We start from the raw sequence: 18,319 nt of genomic DNA, 5'->3' as shown, positions 1-18,319 counted from the left end.
TCTTTCCTCTCCACTCATCAATCATAATGAGCCCTGAGATGAGAAAGGATGGCTGGGGCATCCATGTGTGAAAGATGTTTCCTAGGATTTATTGGTAAATCATTTGCCCAGTTGTCCTTTGAAAACTATGACTAATAATGCAATGGTTGGGGCTAGAAACTGTACAGCTATCCATTCAGAATAAAACCGCAAAAATTGCCCAAATCATCAAGATCCTTGCCTTTTGGTTTTCCTTCTTGTTTTGTTTTGTTTTGGATACAGTCTTAGGCAGGCCTTGAGTTTCTGATTCTTCTGCCTCTATCTTCCAAAGAATCCTAGCAAATAACAGGCATGCACCGCCACGCCTGCTGCATGCAGTGCAGGAGACTGAGGCCTAGCAATAACAGGCATGCGCCGCCACGCCTGCTGCATGCAGTGCAGGAGACTGAGGCCAGGGCTCGATAGACCATCAAGTGAGCCACATCCCCAGCCTTCCTTGCTTCTGTGTAGAAGTGCAACTGCGTGTGGTTGCATTCTGGCTCCAAGTTCTCATTGGCCATGTGTGACATAGTAGGACCTTTTGCAGCAGGCTTGGTTTAGTCTAACTCTTGCTTCAATGATCAGAAATGGCAACAGGTCACACTCCCTTAGAATGAGGTCACCCTCGAATGCTCATTTCCGTGACTCAAAATCAAGCAACAGACTGATTCTCTCTAACTTAGCGGTGATTAATCATCACAGTTGTGACAGTGGTTTGATTTTATAACACTGAACTCTTTATAAGTTGTATTGTTGATTAAAATTCAGAACTGTGTTGAAATGGTAATAATGAATTAATCAATTAATTACTGTTAAACATTGTTAGAATCTTGCAAAATTTTCAGTCAACAGGGGAAGAGGACAGAAAAGGAGGTTGATTGGGTCAGCCTGGTACAGTGGTCCTGTGTGTTGAAACATAGATTGAGAGAGCAGAATTTGGGAAGATGTACATATGCTGAACACAACCAGTAAAAAACCAGGCAATTGCTGGGTGGTGGTGGCAGGCAGATCTCTTGAGTTTGAGGCCAGCCTGGTCTACAGAGTGAGTTCCAGGACATCCAGGGCTACATAGAGAAACTGTCTCAAAAAAGCCAATCTTCATGGGGAAAAAAACAACAAAAATAAAACAAAGCAAACAAACAAAAAAGCAAACAAAACAATTGCTGTGTGTGCTGGTGAATAATTCTTATACTCTTGAGGTAGAGGCAAATGGATCTTTGTGAGTTTGGGGCCAGCCAGGTCTATATAAGTGAGTTCTGGGCCAGAGCAGGTTCACTCTAGCATTTGGAAAGCTGAGGCCTCCCTCAAGATGAAGGCCAGCTTGGGTTCCACAGTGAGTGCTAGGCTAGCCTGGGCTACAGAGTGAGATCTTAAAGCACTAACCAATAGCAAAGAGAGGCTGGAATAACTGGAGACCTGGCTCAGCAGGGAAGACCATATACTGCTCTCACAGAGGACCAGAGTTTTCATTCCCAGCACCCAAGTCGGGCAGCTCACAACTGCCTGTAACTCCTGCTCTGGGGAAATCCGACAACCTCTTCTGCATGCCAAGGGCAACTGCACACATATACACATACCCCACCACCTAGATATGCATAGTTTTAAAATAATAAAGCATAAATCTTAAACAATTTAAAAAAGAAATTACCCCTGTAAGCAGCCTTGCACCTTTAAAGAGCACAGAATGGCTTGAGTTAGTTCTTAACCTCCTGGGAGCCTGTTGACTTATTTTTATTTTTTTAAAGATAAGGTATCACTAAATAGCCCTTGCTGGCCTGGAACTTACTCACATAGACCAGGCTGGCCCCTAAACTCACAGAGATCCACCTGCCTCTGCCTCCAGAGTGCTGGGATCAAAGGCGTGAACCACCACGCCTGACAACCGTGTGTTTTACTGGCTGTGTTCAGTGTAGAAACATCTTCCCAGATTCTGCTTTTTCATTGTGTGCTTTAATCTGTGGGACTTCCCGTGTTTCTGCATTGTCCCTGTTTTGTTAGAGGGAAGGCTGAAGACAAAGGTGTCTGATACTTGACAGCCTGCTCCTGAGTGAGTCTGTGTGCCAGCCATCCTGCACAGGAAAGATGTGCTCAGGCCTGCTGCTGATTCTAGTAGCAACAGTAGCTCACTTTAGTTAAGGAGTGTTTCTTGATTCCCCCGAGCAGCTCCTAGGAGGTAGGCACTTTGATCCTGGCTTTGTATAGGAGCATAAATGCTTCAGTCTGGAACTTTGTCACATGCTGACAAATGATAGGGGTAGGACCTGAAGCTGGGCCTGGTTTCTTGTTTGATTTCTACTATTTTTTTTTATTTGTTTTGTTTTGTTGAGACTTTATCTCACTGTGTTGCCCTGGCTGTCTGGAAACTCAGAATGGAAGCCAGGCTGGCCTCGAACTCAAAGAGATCCACCCGCCTCTGCCTCCCAAGTGCTGGGAGTAAAGGCGTGCGCTACCACGCCTGGCCTCTGTTTAAGATTTATTACTCAGTTCTTCAGTGTACAGGTGCATTGTGAGTGAGTGAGTGCAGGCGCCCACAGAGACCGGAAGCTGGCATCATAGTCCCCGGAGCTGCAGTTGTAGGCGGTTGTGAGCTGCTCAGTGTGGGTACCGGAAGCAGACAGAACTCATGACCTCTAGAAGAGCAGCAAGTGTTTAATGTTTTAGCTATCTCTCCAGCCCCAGAGTTTGACTCTTTAATCAGTTATTCTTGTATAGTAGGTTTGCCCAGAAATCTGTTTAGACCTCACAACAATCACACCTGTCTTAAAGTTACAAAAGCTGGAGAGTTGGCTCAGCAGTTAAGAGGACTGGCTGCTCTTCCAGAGGACTTGGGTTCAATTCCCAGCAAACACATACCAATGCACATTAAATACACACATACATACATACATCAAGCAAGGTGTGGTACGTGCTGTAGACAAGCAAGTGACCCAGTGGATGCCCCAGGCTACAGGAGAGATTTGTTGGTTTTCCTAGGGGCAGAGTGGTGCAAGCAGTCAGCCCGTATCCAGTCTTCCCTTTGCTTTTATCTATAGCCTCTAAGGAGCTCCAACTTGAATGGGCCAAGTAACAGGATCACCCTACCTGCACAGATCTTCAGAGGGTCAAGAGAGTCTCAGGGACGATGTTGGTTTATAGGTAGCTTGCTCTCCTTGCTCTTCCTCCAACCCGGACCTTTCCTTCCAGCCCTACTAAGGAGCAGCCGCCAAGTGCTGTCCTTGCTAACATTAAGCAATCTGTATGTTCAGATTCTGTTGAGCCCTAAAGTGTGCCGTGGTGTCTTCCACAGTGGCGCTTAGAGCTCATGGTATCCTTTAGATCTTTAGCTTCTTCTGATATGCTTCTTGTTCTCAAGGCGTTGCGACCGTCCTGCTGCCTGGCATTGGCTTCTGTGTAGGGCTGCCTTTTCCCTAGTTTTCCCAAGTCTTGGTGTTGTTGAATGAAAAACATGTTGCACAAGAGTCAAAGCTGACTCATGTCCTCGGGCTGGACGGAAATGGAATTCAGACCCTGGAGGTTTAACCAGGTGGAGAGGGAGAGATATCTGGGCTTAACAGGGCCGTTGGCTTCCTGTCTAGAATTCTCTTTTTCTGGGATTATATGGACTAAGGCAGCTTGGAGAATTAAGGAAGGTAGCACTGCAGATAACCATTTGGCAAATTCCATGATGGACAAGAGTGAGTAAGTTTGGGGTGGGGCGGGGAGGGGTGGTCAGAATGAGGTGATTGATGGGTTGTTGGGTTTAGAGTCAGGGCTTACTGGAGCTGGGTGTGGCTTGTGAGGAAGAGGAGCAGGAGGGATGGATGGGAGAGTTCGTGTAGAGACATGGTAAGTAGTTGATGTATGGGGTTGGCTGTGTGAGACAAGGTAGCACCACCTCCCTGGCCAGTTAGGGTCAGGGCTTGTGACCGTGAGGAGAGAGAGGCCTCGATGGGAGAGGCACAGCAAAGAATCAGGTCAGTGGAATCAGGACATTCCTGACGACAGCAGAGGGCGGGGCTCACTTCCTGGATCAGGTTGGCAGGGCCTGGGGCAGGAATAGAGACTGATGTTCATGACAGAGGCTGCTCTGCAAGGGAGGGAGGGAAGGAGGGAGGGAGGGAGGGAGGGAGAGAGAGAGAGAGAGAGAGAGATAGAGAGATAGGTCCAGCTTATGGAACTCAGATTGCCAGGCTTGGTGGCGAGCATCTTTACCTGGTGAGACATATCTTCATATCTTGCCATCTTGCCAGCCTTCCTTCATGTTTTTTTGTTTGTTTGTTTTGTTTTGTTTCTGTTTTCTCCAAGGTCCAGAGAAAGGAGAAGGTTCATTTCTCATTGACTTTTGTCTCTAGAAAGACAGGGGGCCTCATGAAAGGCTCAGCAGAGGTCTAAGGATGTGGGACCATGGAGAAAGGTAGTTCCCATCCACAGGTAGATGAGGCTGGAGTTGTCCTTGGAGAGATGTTTATCTAGAATTGATAACTGAAGCATGAGGCAGAGAGCCCAGTGGGACTCTGCCTCTCTCACAGGCAGCAGGGGCCAGCTATGGTACCCATCTGTGTCCAGGTGGGCATCAGAGGAGGAAGGCTGCAGGGTGCCAGGGAGGCCTGATGCCTGCCCTCCACAGCCTCTACTCTTGGACCTTTGACTATCTGTTAGGCCCAGCAACTCCAGCTCTCTGCCCACCCGTGAGCGGATGTAAGGGATGTTTCTACAGCTGGGCCAAGCAAGACAAAGTCTGGAAGGCCTCCCAGTATTTGCTGGTGTGAGCTGAGCCTCCTTGAACTGTTAGAACAGTTTGGAAATGGTTTTGACTTGATTGTCTTCAGAGCATTGGTCATCTGAACTGCACTTTAGTTTCCTTTGCCTGACTCTGAATATTTGCCAAGAATGTCTCTGGTATACAGTGAAAAAGTAGAACTCCTAAGTGTGTTCTGTTCTGGTAGAATTTAGAGCCTTCTAGAAAGTTCCTTGAGGACAATGGACAAGAGTCCCCTTATGTCACAGCTCAGGAAGGTGGAGTAAGTGCAGGACCTGCCCACTCAGGGTCTCAGCCCTCCTCAAAGCACCTGCCTCATGGCTGCGTTTGGTAAGTCTTTCAGTGACTGATTCTAGCTGACCAGTTGTTGGGATCTTACTCTTGTGGAGCTCTTGGGCCCCATCAGTTCATAGCTAGGCTGCCTTCAGCCTAAATCCTTCTTGGAACACCTACAATGGAGGAAGGCCTTGCCTCAGAGCTTATAGGCAAGTGATCCTCAGGGGACACCACAGGACAGCCATGTGGCTGGGTTGGCTCTGTCAGGAGCACGGCAGCTTCTGACTCTACAGATCTTGAACATGGCCTTGGGTTTCCTGCCTCCCACCATTGCTTCATGCTTCATCTACTACTTAGAATCTGCTTTCTACTTGGTTGTGCCAGGTAGCTTGTTAAGTAGACCCCCCCCCCCCCCCCACACACACACATACACACACAAGGAGCTGCCAGGAGGCTTTCTGCCCCCTGTGTCTTTAGCAGCTCCCCAGAGCTTCCTTTTTCTCCCTTACACACACATGTACTCAGGCTTCCTTACACACACACACACACACACACACACACACACACACACACACACATACACGTGCTCAGGCTCCCTTACACACACACATGTGCTCAGGCTGTCTTACACACACATGTGCTCAGGCTGTCTTACACACACATGTGCTCAGGTTCCCTTACACACACATGTGCTCAGGCTCCCTTACACACACATGTGCTCAGGCTGTCTTACACACACATGTGCTCAGGCTCCCTTACACACACATGTGCTCAGGCTGTCTTACACACACATGTGCTCAGGCTGTCTTACACACACATGTGCTCAGGCTGTCTTACACACACATGTGCTCAGGTTCAGCCCTGGTGTTTTACTTACTGATTTACAGACATGGCTCTCACTCTGAAACAGTCTGGCCTTGAACTGAAAGTAAGCATGTGTCACCATGTCCTAGTTACCTGGCTTCTTAAAAAACAAAAACAAAAACAAAACAAGACCGGGCGTGGTGGCGCACACCTTTAACCCCAAAAAACAAGGCCGGGCGTGGTGGCGCACACCTTTAACCCCAGCACTTGGGAGGCAGAGGCAGGCGGATTTCTGAGTTCGAGGCCAGCCTGGTCTACAAAGTGAGTTCCAGGACAGCCAGGGCTATACAGAGAAACCCTGTCTCGAAAAACCAAACCAAAGCAAAAAAAAAAAAAAAAAAAAAAAACCAAAAAACAAAAAAAAAAACTTGGGCCCTAGCCAGATTCAAATCCCACAGATAAGCGGACTCCTGATGTAAGGTTATACTTAGCAGATTTTACTGCCTATATCAATGTTAAGTATGATATAAAGAAGTTTCTCACTGAAAAACAGAGGCTAATATTTCTGATTCTGAACCTTTGCTCTTGGAGAAGGTAAGACAGTAGATACTACTGGAATTCAGAAGAAACAGGCTTCTTAGTAAACTAGTATGATTTGGGTGAGGAAAAAAATCCAAATATATTACAATTTACTGTAGCTAGAACATACAGAGATGTGACTGTCTAAAGCAGTTTATATATATTTTTTAATTTTTTAAAAATTTCTTTATTGTTTTTTGAGACAGGGTTTCTCTGTGTAGCTCTGGCTGTCCTGGAACTCACTCTGTAGACCAGGCTGACCTTGAACTCAGAGATCCACCTGCCTCTGCCTCCCAAGTGCTGGGATTAAAGGCGGGTGCCACCACTGCCCGGCTAAACTTTTTTTTTTTTAATTCAAAGAAAAATGTTTGTTGCATGTTTATCTGTATGAGTATATGCCTCATGGGAGAGGCTAGAAGAGGGGTCCCATCCCCTGGAATTGGAGGCAGAGGAAGTTGGGAGCTCCCAGTGTGGGCCCTGGGAGTGGAATCTGGGATCCTCTGCAAGTGCTTCTAACGCCAAGCTGTCACTCAGTCCCTAAGTGCACAGAAATCTGAAAGCAAAATGCATATCACCGTCAACATTCTCTGTGCTCTTTAAGACTGATGCTTTGTGAAGACGGGAGGAGGAAAGTTTCTCAGGAAGCTATAAAACCCAGAAGCTGGAGAGCGGAGGTGAAGCGTCCTGGGTACCTTAAAATAGAAATCTCGGAACAGCCATTTCACAGAAGAGGATAACTAGGTGGTGGTGGGGACAATGGCGGCTGAAGTGTAACGTGACAACAGAAGCATCGAGATCTTCCTCTAGCTACTGGACTGGACAAAAGAGCATGTTTGTGCTTGACAAGGGTGCAGGGAGGCTGTGCTGTAGAATGACAGTGTTAGCAGCGATACAAATCGGTAAATAATTAGTAGACGGTTTCAACATCTCCAAATGAGCTTCCTGGTGGCACTGCCTGTGGTGTCAATGCTTGTGGAGTGACTTGAGGATTCGGAGTTTAAGGCCAGTCTTGCTGTACAGCAAGTTGGAGGCCAGTCCAGGCTGCATGAGACCCTGTCTCAAAAACCAGCAGCAGCAGCACATTCAACTATGAGTCCATTTGACACCACTTCTGCTACAGATGCACACTTCTGCCACACTGGCTCTCATACACAGACCTGTGTAGGTGTTTAAAGGCCAGGCAGACCTTTTGGTGGTGTGCCTGCCCTAAAGGCCCTGGGTTCAATCCTTAGCATCACACAGAAGAGCAAAACAAGGGAAGAATTTTCATGGGCCTGGTCCAGAGCAAGGGTCTTAGGTATTATCTGCTCTTGGGCTAAGGAGGTGGCTCAGTGGGTGCCAGCACTTGCGATGCAAGAATGAGGGCCTCAGTTCAAGTCCCCATCACCCATGTGAAAGGACAGCCCAGTATGAGTGCATGCCTGTAACCCTGGCATCAGGTGGGTCCTGAGACCAGTCAACCTGGCCAAAAGGGAGAACTTCCCCTTCAGCGAGAGACCCTGTCTTACGGCAGCCAAGGTAAAAGGTGACAGCCCCCTTACATGCCCGCTCCCACTCACTTCCCTCCCCCCAACACACACACACACACACACACACACACACACACACACACACACACACCACCGACCTGCCTACCTCCCTTGGTGAGCATTTCCTCCGGATGGAAGGTCTGTCCCGTGGGCTGCTGACGGTCTGGGAAACTGAGTATCTTCTAAGTTTGACCCTAATGACCTAATGACCTAATGTCTTCAGAAAGAGCAGGGAGCTCCACTGCTTTGTCAGCGTGCATTTTCCTAAGAGCTGAAGTAACGGTTTGTGTCTAAAATGGGATTTCCTTTTAACTTCTTGGAATTTTTTTTTTTTTAGGATTCATTTTTAAATATGTGTATGAGTAATGTGGGTTTGTGGACTTCAGTGAAAGTGTCCCCAGAGTTCAGAAAAGGGTGTTGGATCCCCTGGAGCTGGAATTATACATAGCTGTGAGTCACCTAATATGGGAGCTGGGAACTGAATCCAGGTTCTCTGTACGAGCATCCACTGAGCCATCTCTCTAGGCCCCACTACTTGGAGTTCGAAGTGACTTTTTTTTTAACCTTTAAAATCTGAAAGATGGTCATTGTTTCCAGGAGGGACAATGGGATTTGGCTAGGCCTTCACATTTGTGTGGCCCTTTGCTGTAGGCGGAGCCATCGCCCAACCCCAGCCGGGCAAGCCTTTATAAATAAGCCTCTACAGGTCTTGTGTGGTAGGTAGTGCTGGAGGTGGTGCCTGGCGTTGATGCTTGCTTTGAACACCCCTTCCTCTGGGCTGTGGCACTTTAGCCCAGCAGTGGTGGGAGGCGTGGGCCCGCTGGTTTACTCGTGGTATAAGCCCTCTAGGTGGGAGGTGGTGGCGGTGGCAGTGGCAGTGGCAGTGCAGGTGTGATATAAGGAGGTGGTAGCTGTGAGTCTAGGAACCTGATAAGCAATGGAAAGAGTCCTGGCTTCTAATAGTCAGGGTCTGAGGGCCTTGGAAGAAGGCTAACGCAGGCTAATGGAGGAGCCAGGCCTGTCTTGAGACGGAACATAGACTGGCTAATTTTTCCTACCGTGTCAGTTTTGATTTTTGTTGGCAAGGAAGAGTATTACCAAATTAGGAGGGCTGCTGCCAATTATCAGCTGCTTCGCTGATATAAATTTTTTAGGGATGCACTTGAGATTTTGAGGCTAAATCAGGTCTTTCTAGATGGTTGATGTGGACCTTATCCACTATTTGAACAATCTCACCCTCCTTTGCCCCTTTCTTATAAAAGCAGCTCACATTTGAAGAAACATCAGTAAAAGGTGAGAAGTCCTCTGCAAGGTGGGCGTGGCGGTGCACGACTTTATCCCCGCTTTTGAGGCCAAGGGGAGGTGGAGGCCAGTCGAGGCTACTAGTGAGATGCTGCCTTGAACAAAGGAAGGAATAGGATGCAGCTTGCTTTTTCCCTCTTCCAAAAGCTTTTGAATTAATACTATTGACTCATAGAGCTAAGCTACCAGGCAGGGTGTGGGTAAATTAACCTTGACAAATTAGGATTGCCCTTGAGAAAGGAAACTTCCAAACCTGACTGTGCCCGGTCCAGAGGCTGATTCACTCTTATGCAGGCATCCCTCCTGCGGTAACCGAGCATTGAAGGAAGGACGGACAGACTGACGGAAGGAAGGAAGGAAGGAAGGAAGGAAGGAAGGAAGGAAGGAAGAATAGACACTACCATCTGTTTGTCTGTCCTAGTAAGAGAGGACCAGGCAGCTGTTACTGGTAACATAGTACCCAGAAGGTTTGTATGGCTTTGGTTATTGGAAGCCAGGGTTGATAAAAATACAACTGGAGGTAGGAAGGGAAGTTATTATCAGATTAGAAAATTGCAAAAACAAAAAGCTAATTTCAGAGCAGTTATTAACTGTCAATAAATGTCACACTGTCTTGAAATAGTTCTTCCTTTCTCATTGTCCAGTCTGACTTACTGTCAACTGGGTTTTCATGGCTTGATTAATGAGGCTAGCCCTTTGGGGGTGTCTAGAAAGGAGATAAGTTTCATTGACGTTTGGTGTTCCACTCTCAGCCCCCTGGACGGCTGTGGAGCTTGTGAGAGGGAAGTGGCTGGCTCCTGTCAGGAGTCTTTGGTGATTTGTTGTTCAAGGTCGAACGACGAGATTGACCTGTTTTCTGTAGGTAGCATAAAGAATGCCACACCCATCCTGGAGCACAAGCCCTCTGAGAAGCTTCTCCTATTTTAAATCTACCTTATTTTTCATTTTTATTTTTTGGAGATAAGGTCTCTATGTAGCTATGGCTGTCCTGGAACTCTCTCTGTGGACCAGACTGGCCTCAAACTCATAAAGATCTGGCTGCCTCTGCCTCCTGAGTTCTGGAGTTAAAAGCATGCAGTACCACACCCAGCTCAGCTTTCTCTCTTACTGAGGGATGAATGTCTTTTCAGGGACAGTGGCTCTAATGGAGAGCACAGCCAGGACCTGGGGAAGGCCATCAGTGGAGCAGGCAGTGTCTGCTTTCCAGGAATGTGGCTGCCACGCCCAGGCTCACAGAGCTTTTGGCTGCGACAGGCTTTTGTTTTCCTACAGATGTTTGGGAGCATAAATGTCTGCACCCCTTACCTTAGCAGCAGCCTCAGTTCTTAGCTAAAGAACAAGTGAAGTTTTGTGCATTGGCTTGCTTGCTTGCCGAGTCTCGTCTCCTTAGGCTGCTGTGGCTGGCCGGCCTCAGCCTCCACAGTGCTGGGGTCACACACAGCCACCTCACCTGGCTTTGTGAGGTTTCCCAGCCCGTGTGCAGCGATGCACATGTGGAGACCAGAGGACAGCTTCTGGAGATTGGTTCTCCCTTTCCACCGTGTGAGCGTCCTTGCTCCCCAAGCCCCCTGCTTGCCCTTGAGAGGAAAATGCTGATCCTGAACAGTGTCCGGGACGTTTTCTCTGCTCATTTCTCCATTTTCCCTGGACTTTTCCTCTTAAACTGTGCCTTCCCTCTGTTTCTTTTTGAGTAGATCTTGTCACCGAGCCAAAGGGCGTGCTAGAGTGCCTGAGTAATGGAGAAGGCTGACACATTTCAGATACTCAGGACAGTAGTGTTTAGAGTCGGCCCCAGCACTGAGTTCCCTCTTTAATAATGCATTTTCATTTCGTAAGGAGGGAGGACAAACACGTAATGGTGGCAGCCTTGCATCCCACCCTGCAAGAAGCTCAAAGGTGTCACATGGCACAATCTTATTTTACAGCTGCTGAGCCTGAGAGGTGACTGGAGTTTACAACGGGCTCCCCCTGACCCTTTGTATGCACTGGTGCATGTGTGTGCGTACACACACACACACACACACACACACACACACACATACACAATGTAAAGAATAGAGATTGCCAGTTTCCTGGGATCAACCCATGTCTTCTCTAGGCTCCGTTTTTAGGGTTTCCTCTTCCTTAGTCTTTTCCCATTTGTTCCTTGGTCAGTTGTAGAAGTGTCAGCTTCTAAGAGGACTTAAATGTCTGTGTAGATTGTGTTCATTGCCAGTGGGATCGTGGGCTTGAGAATGGAGCAGCCTTCTCAAGGGGTCAGACACCACCCCTCCACCTTGCCTCTGAGCCCCTTCCAAGGCTGCACACTGTCTGCAGCACACTGTGATCACATCAGAGTTGCTTAAACATATCACTGGCAGGATATTGTCCCCAAGGGACCCTGGTGACAAGGTTAGTTTTCAAATCTAAAGACGCATGTCACACGTGATGGAGAGGTCAGTGAGAGACTCCAGCCCCGAGGTCTGTTGGTGGCTTGGGCAGGAGATGAGTGGGGACAGCAATCTGCACTGGCATTTCAGCTCCCGAGGCTGAAGGCTGTCTGCGTTTTGGGCCTGAGTGTAATTGAATTTCAGCAGCAGAGGGCACGAGGCTTGGCATTTTTTATGGTGCTAGATTGTGGGCTGGATAAGGAGGCCTTTCATCTCTCAGTGCGTGTGGCCAGTCACATGCTGCTGGGTCAGAACGGAGCTCTTGGCTCCCAAGGAAACATCGTGATGGAGCCCAGGGGAGAGCTGCTGCGGCCGGAACACAGACAGACAGCTGTTCACTGCAGAGGGAAGGGTGTGCAGTTCAGGATGTCGTCAGGAAGGCCACCCCTGACCAGTCCTCTCAGGTCGGTTGTGCTGGGGCAGACTGCACTGTGTTCAGTTGATGGCACTTTCCTGCTGGCCTGTGGAAAGTCAGCCCTGTTGGCCCTGGAGCTACCATAAGGAGTACAAGAAGTGGCTTAGCAGAGACCCGAGTAGGTGTCTGGAACCCAAACCCTGGGCTGGTTCTGGCATACTCAATTTACCCATGATTGGGGCTCCTAGAAGCAGCCGTTGCTTGCCTGGTCCCCCAGTGAGAGGAAGTGAAACCCCTGGGCATGAGCCCCAGGCAGCATAGGCTGCCCTGGCCGACTGGCACTTTGATCCTTCTAAGCCGTGAGCGGAAGTCCAGATCCATCCTGGCAGAGTGAAGAGGCCCACAGGCATCCTTGTGTTTAAAGAAGGGCTGTGGTGCCCCAGCCTCTACTAGCTTGCTTTGCGAGATCAAGAAGTGGAGCCAGGTGTGGCCAGTGTTTGCAGTGGTGTTTGCAGTGGTGTTTACAGTGGTGTTTGCAGTGGTGTTTACAGTGGTGTTTGCAGTGAGCCTCTGAAGCTCCGAGGCTTGGCTAGACTGCCTGCCCTATCTGGTGGCCTGGTGTCTGCTTCTCTGTGGGTCCTGTCTCAGGCCTTCTTGACTGATAGGGACTTAGGGATAGGTTGATCAGAAACCATCAGAAGTCCCTTTCAGTTGGCAGATCATGGGCCCCTGACTCTCTGGAAGTTGGCCCCTGGTGGCCTCTGTACAAAACACAGCCGTTTTCTCAGCAGGTGCCTGCTTTGTCCCTAAGGTCTGACCTGGATGATTCGAGCAGAGGCTCCAGTGATGTTTCACCCATGGCCTTGGACTTCGCCTCAGCTTCGCCTCTTTACTTCTGTCCTGTGTCCTAGGAGACCAGCTTAACTATTCAGCCTCAAAACTGTCCCCAACCTGTGCCCAGAGTCTCCTTCCCTTGCCACAGTGACAGCCAGGCTTTACCCTTGGTGTTGCTACAGCAGCTGACTGAGAATTAGCCAGCACCAAACTTTTTTAAAACCACTGCTACAATTTTCCTTTAAACTTACCCTGTGAGGGGCAGGAGAGATGGCTCAGCAGTTAAGGGCTCGTACAGAGTCTGGGTTCAGTTCTCAGCATCCACCTTGTGAGGTGGCATACAAATGTCTGTATTTCCAGCCACGGGGGACCTGATGCTTCTGGCCTTCTTGGCCACTCACATGAATGGCTATACACATAGCATGTGTGCACACAGCCAGACACACACATATCATTGAAACCTAGGGAGAGTTACTAGATTAATATGTACTAGGTAAGAACTTGTAAGACTGGGTGGCCACTGAATGGACTAAGCTGTTTCTCATTGTTTCTGTGGCTGCTTCGTCTTGTTTTCTTTTTAACCTACAGACATGTTGACATAAAGATAACAGGGAAGCGCTGGGCCTGCGCTCAGGAGGCAGAGAGAGCTGTATCTCTATAGATTCAAGCTCAGTGTGTCTACATTATGAGTTCCAGGCTAGCCAGGGCTACAATAGTGAGACCCTGTCTATACACAAAACCAGCCAGGAAAGAATTGTCCTGATCTGCAGTGAAACTTCCCCGCTGGTGCCCTTTGCTGGATGTAGGTTGCTGTGTCTAATGGAGTGCATTCTCTCTTCCTGTATTCAGCCCCAGTCAGAGACCCTGCAGGTCACGGAAGAACGTGGGCAAAACTCTGATGCAAAGTCTTTATGGAAGTCATTTCTCTGAGATTTGATGGTGAAAAGGTTGTGTTCCTGAGGTGTCTGGGCCCCGACTCTGGTGATCTAGGAGTATGGTGTCCCTACACCTGCCACCCCAGGTTCTATCTGTGCTCTTGTTGAACAGGAGTGTTTGGCCGGGGACCTAAGTGTCGGAATACGTGAGCAGTGTGGTATTGACGGTCTGCGGTAGGCTGCTTACGTGTGTGTGGGGCTGTGCTGTATGTAGTGACCTGTGAGCGTAAACAAGTAGAATTTAACATTTGGGAAATGCCCTCGACCCGTTTTGCAGGTAATACTGAGACTGAGAGGTTGGGGTTGCAGCTTGTTTGAGTTGTAACCTATTTGAACTCCCCAGAGTCAGCTAGAAAAGGAGTAAGTCGGAGAAGCTCTGTTGCCCTGCCCAAGGCAGCCGCCCTTCCACTCAACTCATGATGCCTCTCTAGACCTAAGGTCACCTCCCTCCATGGCCCTGTGTGTCCTGTAGCAGAGAACAGATCTAGGGAGCCAGCCACGGCATGCACAGATTGGTCTTCATGCCCCTGTCTTAATCTTCTGCCTGTGCCCATCCTGCCTCTACTACCCAGCAGTTCAGCGAACAGAGAAGGTGTCTAGTGTCTCACCCTGCCTGGCCTTGTGGCCTCAGAACTCCTGCTGTCTGCCCCACATCCTGGCTCTTCCAGTGGCATCGTTGTCCAGCTGTAGAGGCCTGGCTCTTCCAGTGGCATCGTTGTCCAGCTGTAGAGGCCTGGCATGATGCCCTGTGCCCTGCAAGTTGACTGTAATTAGCCAGGTGTGGGGCTTGCCACTGTCTCTAGCATGTAAGAGTTACGAGGCTGAGGCAGGAGGATCATGCACTTGAGGCCAGCTTGAGCCACATAGTCAGGTGCACAGTGATGTAAGATGTCATGACCTGCATGTCACAGGTGCACTTGGCATTATCTGTTTGGCTGGCAGCTTTGCAGATGCCTGCCTGCCTTCCACCTGGCTGTTAGGCTTTGTTAGTCCTCCCTCCTGCAGTACTCAGTGGCACTCGTGCTTGCTGGTAGGTGTCCACACTAACTGTCGACTTTCTTCCATGTGAGTAATGGATTCAGTTCTGAGCCAATGCTTGTTTTATGTGAGGCCTCAGTGCCCTGGCTGGATGGCACTTGGCATGTAAGAACAACAACAGGTCATGACAATTAGTTTCTAGGTTTCCCTATGTGGCTGTTTAGCCACTTATTACAAGGTAGCAGAACAGGGTGGCCACTGTGGGAGACTTGAGGCACATTGTTAGGGCGGCTGTGACCCTGCAGCGGAAGCAGAAATCATCTTGAGTTAACTTTACACAGCCAGAAAACTAGTGGTGAAATTTCTGTCTCAGGAGCCTTAAGCTCAGCCAGGTGCTTCATTTTTGCTTTGTAGTAGAGAGGGTTGCTGGTAGAAATAAGCCGGTTAAAGGGAAGGAGTGGTTATTTAGCAGTTGCAAGTGAGACAGATTGTTGGCATTTAGAAAGCTGGTGTGTGGTTTGCTCCTAAGAGAGAATGCCTAGCTGGAATTTATCTGGTGGGAATTAAACCACTAAACCTTCCAAAGTGTGACGCTATGGCCATCTGCCATGGAAAAGCATAATCGCCATCCAAGTCTGGCCTTGGAGCTACATGTGACCCAGTCACCTGTGGAGAGGCCACTCTCTGACTTGTTCTCTTCTTGCTGTTTTTTTCAGAGCCTGAGCCTTTGCAAAGCCGGCAATGACAAGTCTGAATGGTCGCCATGCTGAGAAAACCATTGACATGCCAAAACCATCAGCCCCCAAAGTGCACGTGCAAAGGTCTGTGTCCCGAGACACCATCGCCATTCATTTCTCGGCTTCCGGGGAGGAGGAGGAGGAAGAGGAGGAGGAGTTCAGGGGCTACCTGGAGGAGGGGCTAGATGACCAAAGCATTGTAACGGGGCTTGAAGCCAAGGAGGACCTGTATCTTGAATCCCAGGGTGGCCATGACCCTGCAGGCCCCGTCTCGACGGCCCCTGCAGATGGGCTGTCTGTGTCTGAGTCCCCTGCCATTTTGCCTGTCTCTGAGAACACTGTAAAGCTGCTGGAGTCCCCTGCTCCAGCACTGCAGGTATTAAGTCCAGTGCCATTGGCTCTGTCTCCAGGATCATCTTCATCTGGACCCTTAGCTAGTTCTCCCAGTGTGTCGTCCCTTTCTGAGCAGAAAACCAGTTCTTCGTCTCCACTGTCTTCTCCTTCCAAGTCCCCTGTCCTGTCCTCCAGTGCCTCGTCCTCGGCCCTCTCAAGCGCAAAGCCCTTCATGAGCCTGGTGAAGTCCCTGTCAACTGAGGTGGAGCCAAAAGAGTCCCCCCACCCCCCGAGGCACAGACACTTGATGAAGACTCTGGTCAAGTCTCTGTCCACAGACACTTCCCGGCAGGAGTCGGACACCGTGTCCTACAAGCCCCCCGACTCCAAACTCAACCTGCACCTCTTCAAACAGTTCACACAGCCACGGAACACGGGTGGAGACTCCAAGACTGCGCCTTCTTCCCCCCTGACTTCGCCCTCTGACACTCGTTCCTTTTTTAAAGTGCCCGAAATGGAGGCAAAAATCGAAGACACTAAGCGACGCCTTTCTGAAGTTATCTATGAGCCCTTCCAGCTCCTCAGCAAGATCATCGGGGAGGAGAGCGGCAGCCATAGGCCCAAAGCCTTATCTGCAAGTGCTTCAGAGCTCTCCAGCCTGTCCGGCTTGAACGGGCACTTGGAAAGCAATAACTACAGCATCAAGGAGGAGGAGGGGGACTCGGAGGGGGAAGGCTACGGCAGCGACTCCAACACCTCCAGGAGCGACCACCTGAAGCCCACTGAAGACGCCTCGAAGGAAGTGGAGCCCAAGGGTTCCCAGGCGAGTAGTCTGAAGGACTTAGGTCTGAAGACAAGTTCTCTGGTTCTTGAGAAGTGTTCTCTGTCTGCTTTAGTGAGCAAGGAGGATGAAGAGTTCTGTGAACTGTACACGGAGGACTTTGAGCTGGAGACTGAGGGCGAGGGGAGACTTGATAAGACCCTCGATCTCCCCCTCAAGCCAGAGGTGCTTGCCAGCGATGGCGTGGCTCTGGAGAGCGAGGATGAAGAGGACTCGGCCACCGAGCACCAGGAGTTACCTGTAAAGACGCTCGGCTTCTTTATAATGTGTGTCTACGCGTACCTCATCCTCCCACTCCCCTACTACATGAGTGGGCTCTTCCTGGGCGTCGGCCTCGGCTTCATGACTGCAGTCTGCATGATTTGGTTCTTTACACCACCAAGTGCTCACAAACACCACAAATCACTCAAAGCTCTGCGGCACCAGAGCACGAGATCCCTGGACATCAAGGAGCCCGAAATACTAAAGGTATGTAAGCCTCCCTCCGGCTAACGGCTGAGTGAGCTGATGGCTGAAGGTGTTCGAATCGGGGGTGTGTGTGTGTGAGTGTGTGTGTGCGCGCGCGTGCGTGTAAGATTTATTTATTTATTCATTTATTTAATATATGTGAGTACACTGTAGCTGTCTTCGGACACACCAGAAGGGGGCATCAGATCCCATTACAGATGGTTGTGAGCCACCATGTGGTTGCTGGGAATCAAACTCAGTACCTCTGGAAGAGCAGTCAGTGCTCTTAACCGCTGAGCCATCTCTGCAGCCCATTGGGGTGTTGCTAAGACTTTGGATATCTCTGTTGTCCAGGAACTCAAACAGCTCATCCGGAAGCCTGCTGTGTAGACCATGCTTGCCTACTTATCAGGCAGTTTTGAAGCTCTCCACGGCCCCAGAGAGCAGCGCTTCTGGCTAGTTCCTCTTAGGTCTGCCCTGCAATTTGCTCTATTTTGAGGATCTGTCATTGCTGAATATTGGGATTCTATATTCTTATTTTTCAGGCAGTCTCACTATGTAGCCCTGGCTGTCCTAGAATTTACTGTGTAGACCAGGCTAGCCTTGCACTCATAGAGATCTGCCTGCCTCTGCCTGCCAACTGCTGGAATAAAGGTGTGCGCCACCGTGCCTAGAAGTGTTATCTACCTGGAGATTCTGGCATCAGGCTCGATGCCAATGGAACTGCAGGAGAGGGCCAAGAGGAAAGAGACCAATTACTATCACTGATGGCGCCTGCTGCTAGCTTCTCTCTGTGCACAGTGAGACATGGGCTGAGAACAAAAATGTCATCTGTGAATGCCATGTGTCAGGCTTTGGGCCTCCTGGGGTGGGGCTCCTGAGATGATCTTTTGGAATGAATATATTAGAATTTCAAATTTCTTTTTTTTTTTTAAGTTATTTATTTATTTATTATTATTATTTTTTAAATTTATTTATTTATTACATGTAAGTACACTGTAGCTGTCCTCAGACTCTCCAGAAGAGGGAGTCAGATCTCATTCCGGGTGGTTGTGAGCCACCATGTGGTTGCTGGGATTTGAACTTCAGACCTTTGGAAAAGCAGTCGGGTGCTCTTACCCACTGAGCCATCTCACCAGCCCGAATTTCAAATTTCTATTTATTTCTCCATATTTACATTTTTC

General features: G+C 49.2%; 1 protein-coding gene across 7 annotated transcripts in view; it reads left to right on the top strand.

The window, feature by feature from the left end:
* The window catches only part of Tex2 (testis expressed gene 2), a 111,295-nt gene that overhangs the window by 29,313 nt on the left and 63,663 nt on the right, over positions 1-18,319 (top strand). For 4 of the 7 annotated variants that reach the window (NM_198292.3, XM_006533145.2, XM_006533146.4 and 1 more), the window contains exon 2: positions 15,494-17,156. In NM_198292.3, the coding sequence (NP_938034.2) occupies positions 15,519-17,156 (1,638 nt within the window). In that variant the 5' untranslated portion in view covers positions 15,494-15,518. Of the gene's footprint in view, positions 1-3,605; positions 3,697-4,949; positions 5,087-15,493; positions 17,157-18,319 lie in introns of those variants that run through there. The other 3 variants (XM_006533147.4, XM_006533144.4, XM_006533143.3) reach the window with 3 other exon arrangements.

The sequence above is a fragment of the Mus musculus genome, chromosome 11 (assembly GCF_000001635.26).
Source record: "Mus musculus strain C57BL/6J chromosome 11, GRCm38.p6 C57BL/6J".
Taxonomy (NCBI): Eukaryota; Metazoa; Chordata; class Mammalia; order Rodentia; family Muridae; genus Mus; species Mus musculus.
The sequence above is the reverse complement of the archived record's forward strand: the minus strand, read 5'-3'. Positions and strand labels throughout refer to the sequence as shown.